Source organism: Monoraphidium neglectum (genome assembly GCF_000611645.1).
Source record: "Monoraphidium neglectum strain SAG 48.87 unplaced genomic scaffold scaffold00251, whole genome shotgun sequence".
Classification (NCBI taxonomy): Eukaryota; Viridiplantae; Chlorophyta; class Chlorophyceae; order Sphaeropleales; family Selenastraceae; genus Monoraphidium; species Monoraphidium neglectum.
Window position 1 is genome coordinate 26,444 of NW_014013377.1, and position 7,523 is coordinate 33,966.

At 64.2% G+C, this 7,523-nt stretch overlaps 1 protein-coding gene across 1 annotated transcript; it reads left to right on the forward strand.

Moving 5' to 3' along the window:
• Window positions 1–1,828: 1,828 nt before the first annotated feature.
• MNEG_2275 (hypothetical protein) lies at window positions 1,829–4,585 on the forward strand (the record flags this gene model as incomplete). The annotated part of the gene is made up of 6 exons (XM_014049252.1): window positions 1,829–2,056; window positions 2,504–2,665; window positions 2,991–3,243; window positions 3,660–3,792; window positions 4,111–4,165; window positions 4,409–4,585. 6 exons carry the CDS (start codon window positions 1,829–1,831, stop codon window positions 4,583–4,585), a joined length of 1,008 nt encoding a protein of 335 aa, XP_013904706.1.
• Window positions 4,586–7,523: the final 2,938 nt, after the last annotated feature.

Sequence of the window (7,523 nt, forward strand, 5' to 3'; positions counted from 1 at the left end):
GGGGGGGGGCGGGGCGGGGGCGCAGGGTCGAGGGCAGGCCGCATGTTGGGCGGGGTGTGGGGCGGGCAGTGGCGGCATCATCGGGCGGGTCACGCGGCGTGCAAGGTGACCCCCTTCAACCATAATGCCTGGTGTAACGGCAGCAGCCGCGGCTGTTTGAGGGCGTGCTGTGGTTTACATGTTCGTCGAAGCAGATCGAGCACGTTGCTGCCTGGCTGAAGTGCGTAGGCTCCTGCGTCAGTACGTCCACAGCACGTGTGCTTGTGCTGCGCTCTGGCCCACTGCGCACACCTTGGTTAATACAGGTTGCAACGTAAGTGCATCCACGCATCGCTTGGTCCCTGTGACCTGCCGTGATGGCTGGCTGCTCGTGGACGAAGGGCCGGACGAGTGCCCCGGCGACGCCATATCTACAGCGCCAAAGATGTATGCAGCCTTCAAATAGAGCCAGTAAGACGTCTAGATGAACTTCGTCGCAGCAAGCATGCAGTGACGAGGGTGGGTCGATTGCCGTGCCAGGGCGTCTAGAGTGGTCGCAACCGTGAACACCGCGCACAACAGATGTAGCGAGCTGTCTTGCCTGAAGAAACAACTCAAACTGTGCTCGCAGCAGGTGTCAAACGCCGTCCATGCATTCACAATGTGTTATCGGGCTTGACACCCCATGATACATGGTAATGTATCTATGCAAAAATTCCATAACATATCGCCCCGTGTCACGTTTATTTCCGACCCCCGAGCTCCGACCCGATGTGCCAGAAAGATGAACGCAAATCATGAAAAGAATGGGGCTCTCCGGGCCCGGGCACCGGTTAGTACGTGTTTTTCTCGTACCTGAAATAAAAGTATACCTCATTACCTTGGAGTCGTAGTCGGCCGTCACCGTCTCACCTTGGATCAAAGGAGCAAGTGTGCGGCAAGCAGCAGAGTGCACAAAGCGAGTGGGGTATCCCTGCCCGTACCCGTTCCACCGGAACTCATATCACAAAATCACCTGAGCGCTGAAATAGATTAAATTTGTTGGTAGCATGTATGCAGTGACAAGGGTCGGTTAAGACTGTGGGGCGTCTATGGTGACGTGGTCACCACTGCTGAAGACACATGGCTGTGGTGGCTTCATCGCAGCACATCCAGGCTCGCAGACCCGCTGAACAGGGCCCGGAAATGCTGGGGAGGAAGTGCAGGCGTACATAATGCGGCAACGTAATCACAAGGGGACCCACCAGCCCCTGCGCCGCTCACTACGGTACAATACCTTGCTTGGGTGCGGCGGGGTGGACGTGGCCTCGGCGGCTTTGCACCCAGCAAGCCGGCCCTCCCTCCCGGAAGGATCCTCAAAAGTCATGCAGCCCATGCCCGTGTAGCGGCCAAGGTTAGGCGTCACATGACCTTTCCTTTGTCGGGGCAGGGTACAGCTCACCAATGCAACACCACTGGCAGTGTAGCTTTCAACTGCGCTAGGCGTCAGCGTGTTGCCTATGTCCTCTCCTTCGCTCCCTCCCTCCCTCGCTCCCTCCCTCTTGCGTGCGCGCGTTCTGGTCGAGCCTGCATCAGCTGGCGCAGCATGTACAAACGTGCAAGGCGGCTACCCATCGACTTGACCCCCATCCCGTTGTATGCATAGATAATTCGATTATGATAATCAAGTGTCGCCACCGAATTCCTTCTGGGCTGTTCGTTGCCCCGCACTTGGTTCGTCACCGCCGCGACTCCGCGACATGACGGTGGACAAATTTGGTTCAATAAGAAAGATTGCCATGAGCAGCAAACAGAAATGACTGACAACGTCTTCACACCCCCAAACTAGATCTATCCTCGGAGCTGCATCATGGACGAGCCCGGCGCCGACGGCGCCCCGCCGCTGCAGCCGCACCCCAACCCTGTCCGCCAGATCCACACGTGGTGCAAACGCGCCAAGGCGGAGGCCCCCGAGTTTGAGGTCGTGCGCGTGGCCTGCCCCGACGACCCCCTGATCCCCGAGACGCCCGGATTCATATGCAACCTGAAGGTCCCGGGGACACTGGATGAAGACACCGGGGAGAGGATAGAGGACCTGGTGAGCTGCGAGGCAGAGGGGTTGGGGGGATGCATGCATATGACCCTGCGCTGGCGGGAGGGCTCGTGCTGCTGTGATCTGATCGCGCCGCCGCGCGCCTCGTCAGCGATGCATCAGTTGTCGCGAGTCGCGGCTTCGCCAGACGCCGCCGGCAGGCGCTGCGTCCGGCATCCCGCGCCGGTTTACCCCAGGAAATGGTGTTCCAAGGCTGTTGGTGCCAAGGGGCTTCCAAACCGCAGTCGTGCGCGCAATTCGACTCGCCTCTCGCGTCACACCAGGCGCACCCGCCACCGGCCCCACCCCTTCACCAACCCTGCAGCCCCCGTCGCGCAGTTTCTGAACCAGCACATGGCCCTTCGAACACCCCACCAATTCACACCCCACCACAACGCACCACGCCGCTCTGCATGGGACCACCCCAATGACCCACCCGGGGCAACGCGACAGGAGGTTCAAGGGGAGGGCGCCTCGTACGGCGAGGCCAAGGCCGCGGCCGCCACAGTTGCCGCGGAGCTGCTGTCGCGCACCGCGCTCTGGCGGTCGCGCATGGTGGACCTGGAGCCTGCCCCCAGCCTGTGGGGGACCGTGGCGCTGGCCCTCAGCGACCAGGTCACAGGGACGGGCACGGGCCCTTGAAAGATCGTGCCCCGCGGATGGTTTGGTTTCTGCTTTTCAGCCATGATATTATACACCGGGCTGACTCGCCCTCGCTGCTTGCGTGGCTCCGCAGCGCACAGCTACAGTTGAACCCTGCAGCTGCTTGCAGCGCCCATGATCACGAGCATTCTGCAACGTTGCTGGACACGTCATCCACACGCCGCACCCGCACCGTGAGATGCTCAACCACTGATCCCTCCATTGACACACAGTGCCCCAGCTGCTGCCGTCTCCAAACCCAGAGCAGCCACGCTGTGTGCACCCACCGCCCACCCAGGGACTGCACAAGGACCTCGAGCTCAGGACCTTCACCCTGCTGAGTCAGCAGTCCCAGCCCGCGTCCTCCTCGACCCCAGAGGCCGCGCGCGCGACGCTGCCCGTGACCCTGCTGACGCACGCCAAGCTGGTGGGGCGGTGGTTCAGGACGCACTGCCAGGCGGCCGCGGGGGACCCCCACTTGATGCTGGGGGAGCTGATAAAGCGGAGGGCCGAGGAGGCGGAGGGCAGCGACGACGCACTGCTGGAGGCGGGTGCGTTTGACGACCGGGTGTTAATTTTGTGTACACTCATGTGGGGGTTGGTCTTGTGTGGTTGTGTGTTTGTTTCGTGGGTAGAAGGCATTATCTTGTTCAACGGACCGGCCATCATAATTCCTTCATCTCATGAGGGGTTGGCTGCACCGACGCTGCGACTTTTCCTTTGCTCAGGAATTCCTTTGGCTGCCTACAGCCTTTGGTAGTAGCACCCCATTCGCTCTGGGGGACCAAAGGCTGTAGGTGGCCAAAGGATTGAGGCGAATCCAATCCTTGGGAGGACCTCATCACTCCAGCTGGGCCTCCTCCCGCCTCCCCGTGCATCCATCGCCCACCCTTCACGGGCCCACGCGGCCCGGCCAACGCTTGATTGGTTGTGCACGCCTTCGCACCCCGACCGGCCCCGGCCGCAGGCCTGGTCCTGGTGGAGGGCGGCCTGTGCGTGCAGCGGCTGGCGGCCTATTTCCCGCCCTCTGAGCAGTACACCGTGGAGACAGAGGTGTGGGACCCAAACCCCGTGGCCGTTAAGATTCCCGCAGATCCATGGTGCGCACGCCCTTCGGTACGCGCACAGGCTGGGGTGTGCCTTGGGTCGAGCAGCAGATGGAAGGCGTGCAGGGGGTAAGGAGGTGCGAGTGCGCAAGGTGCTACCTAGCAAGCCCCCCAGACTTGGCAACAGCGTTTCGTGGCTGCTCGATGAGCGTGATGACGCATGTTTTGCTGGGGCGCTTGGCAGGCCAACGGGTGCGTGATGTGCCGCGCTTCGATGCTGTATGTCAAGGCTGCACGGAGAGCAGCCGCCAGGTCCACCCACTCCCAGCTCGCACACCTGATTATGTCCCCTCGCCACCGTGATCAAATCAGCCTTGAGGTGGAGGAGCTGCCCCTGGACCCTGGAGCAGGGGACATACTGGGACAGGTCTGTGTGTGGGAAGGGAGGTCCCACACCCCCCAAGAGGCGGGGGGGGGATGGGTCGATTGATTCGCTGCAGTGCATGTGCTAGTCTCATCAGATGCCAGATCTCGTAGCAACCATATTCCCTGCCGATTTACCTTCTGATGCTGTGGTGTGCGAGCCCCCTCTGCTGCTGCGGCGTCTTGAATTTGATGGGGTGCGTGCCAGCAAAATCCTTCCAATTTCCAACCGCGGCGGCCACCGCAGATGGCGCGACTGCTGGGGGCGCCGTCGGTGGGCCGCCTGGTGCTGTGGGGCCGTGTCGGCTGCAAGGCGTCCTGGCTGGCAGGCAGCGAGAGGGAGGCGGCGGCGGCGGCAGGTGGGCGCACGGCCGCGCGCATCGTGGATGGGTCCCCCGTGTGCACTGTAGGTGGGCGGCCGTAGGAGCGCCACTAACTCAATCACTGTTGATGGTTGAAGTCACTCACAAACACGCAACCCACAATCGATCCCACCCTTCGCAGCCGCTGGCAGGTTGGTCGGACAGCGTCACAACCGTCGCCCGCGGCCAGAGCCAGCAGCCACAGCCACCACAGAGGTCACCGCAGTGCCGGGCGGCGTCGCAGCCCGCACCGGCGTGGGCGGCCCTGCTGCGGCCACCATCTTTGGGGTTGAGGGGCCCATTGAGGGGGACGATGAACCAGCAGCCAAGCGCGCGGCGCGGACGCCTGCGGCGGCGCCGCCGGGCGGCGGCGACGCGGCAGAGGCAGGCCGGCCCCGCAAGGGGCCGCCCCCTGCATTTTTGACCCCTCCGCCGTTTGGGGCTATGACGGCCACTGACGGCGGCGTCGAGGGCAGTGCTGGAACGGGCGCGCAGGTGCCGTTGTCAGTGCGCAGCTTGCTGGTGGAGGGCCGGGGGCCCGCCGCAATGGACTGGGCGGCTGACAGTCAGGAGGGTGAGTTAAACGTCTAGGTAGCTGGGTTGTGGGCAGCGGTGGGTGTCATGCAAAGAGATGTTTAAGGGCAGCGGTGTCGGCCATTGGTCGGGCGATTCGGGGCCCGCGGTTGGATGAGGGTGGCTGTCTCTCGCAGCATCTTAGCCTTAGTCACCAGCCTTAGTCATATCGCCATCCCGAGTCTGCTTGCGCAGTTTCGCCTCAGGCCCGCTGGTCCATATCTCGACATTCACCAGAGCGCCCTTGCGCCTGAGCGTCCAGTCGATTCTGTGCACACCCCAATCATGCACCCCAACCACCATCGGGCACCATGCTGCATAACCACTCAAACACATCACCCCATGCTTGCAGTGGGCGGGCCGCCCGGACAACGGCGGGAGGCCCCATCCGTGTCGGCCGGTCCCAGCTACGCCAGCATTACTAGTGCAGTTACTCAGCAGCAGCAGCAGCAGCAGCAGCAGCAGCAGCAGCAGCAGCAGCAGCAGCAGCAGCAGCAGCCATTGTCTGCACCGCCGCAGCAGTATGACAGCGGCGGCGGCGACCGCCGCGGCAGGGGCCAAGGTTTCGGCGGCCGTGGCTGGTCGAACGGGCGCGGACGCGGGCGGTTTTCGCGCGGCGGGCGGGGCTTTGGCGGCTCCGGCGGCGGCGAGGACGGCGGCGCCGGCTCCAATGAGATCAAGCTTTCAGAGCCCAGCCTCTATTCCTTGCACTTTTTTCTGCCGCCATCGTCGATTCAGGCGGGCGAAGTGGGGGCGGAGGGCCGAACGGAAGGCGAGGGGGCGGACGGGGCCACAGCAGCGGCGGCTGCAGCCGCGCTCCTGGGGCCCGACCAGGGTATGGGCGATATTGAAGCGCTCGAAGGAGCGCAGAGCAGCGGCGGCAATGGCGGGGGCGGCCCAGCGCCGCGCTTCAACGTACGCGCGAGCTGGCTGGCGGGGCGGCAGGTGTGGGGGGATGCTGTCGCTTCTCTCAGCAGGATGACCCCGACCGAGGTGAGGCTTGGGGATGCAGGAAGCTGCTTCTGCTTTTGCTGCTGCTGCTGCTTCTGCTGCTGCTGCGGGTATTGGGGATTAGCCAGGGGGCACGGCACGCACGGTACTGTTGTGCTCAGTGATGCGTGGCTTCCGCCAAGTTGACGCCTGTTTGGTTGAATGGCTGCTGAGGGCAGGCACCGCATGTACCTCGCTCCTCACCTATACGGGTGGTGCCCCCCGCCACGTGCCCCCTGGCCCCTGCCACTTGCCACCCGTCACGCGTCACCCGGCCCCCGGCACCCGGCACCCGGCACCTGCCATCCGTCACCGTCGCCTCCCCCCCCCCCAGCTGGGCCACCACCTGGTGAGGTGGCGCTCCTACAACCGCCGCGACCTGGAGCTGTCACTCACGGCCCTCTTCCCGGGCAGCACCTACCCGCGCGCCCGCCACCTGCCAGTCACCACGCGCCTGCCGCGGGACTTCAGGTCGGACCGCGTTCCCAGGGTTGCATGCCACGAGCCTGTGTGTGCTGTGCGCCTGAGCAGGCACCTGCCCCCTGGCACGCCCAACCAAGTGGTCGCGCCGTTCAGTCCCATCGCCAGCACGACCACACACACATGGTTCTGGATTCCCCTGCGCCGCTCTGACAACATGTCAAGCAGCTGCGCTAGGCAGCAGCACCATGCCTTCGTTGCCCCCTCCTTTGTGAAAGGCCGCCTACGGAGAGCATCACAGGAGCTTGTGCCACCCTCCGCCTGCTCTGCCACGTCCGCTGTCAATCACCCCTGCAGGAGCTGCAACTCCTGGCTGGGGCCCCTCCCGAGGAAGCTTCTGTCCAGCTACTCAGCCCACCACGCCTGGCGGGGCAGAGAGGCCTGGGAGCTTCGACAGCTGCCACCGGCGGCCGGCCCCCCTCAGGCTGAGCTGGCGGCGGGACCGGCGACAGGGCCAGGGGCGGCAGGGGTTCCAGAGGATAGGGGTGGTGCTGTGGCGGCCCCGGGCTTGTGGGTGGCGCGGCTGACTGTGCTGCCTTTTGGCCGTCAGGAGCCGATTGTGGTGGAGTCGGGTGAGTAGGGGTAGCTGGTTGGGTTTCTGAGATAGCATGGGCCGGTGGGGGGTTGGTGGTAGCGGGTTTGGGTGCTCGTCCCTGCAGCGGGACTGCGCACGACTCGCGGCAGAGAAGCCACCGAACAACAGCAGGTCCGCTTTAGGTGGGCTAAGGCCCTCCTCTCCCTTGCTGGTGTGGGGACCCAGAGCACCCAAGGCGCCCTCCCAACATGCCCAGAAAAATCATCACCCAACAGCTCAACCGCATCGCTTTATTCCAAATGCAGGCCCCTACCTTAATCAGTCGGACGCCCACCAGGCGGCCGCCCTGCGCGCCCTGCACCTCCTCGAGCCCCTCGACGCCGCAGCCCTCAAGGGCGCCACCCGCCTGCCCGGCCCGCCGC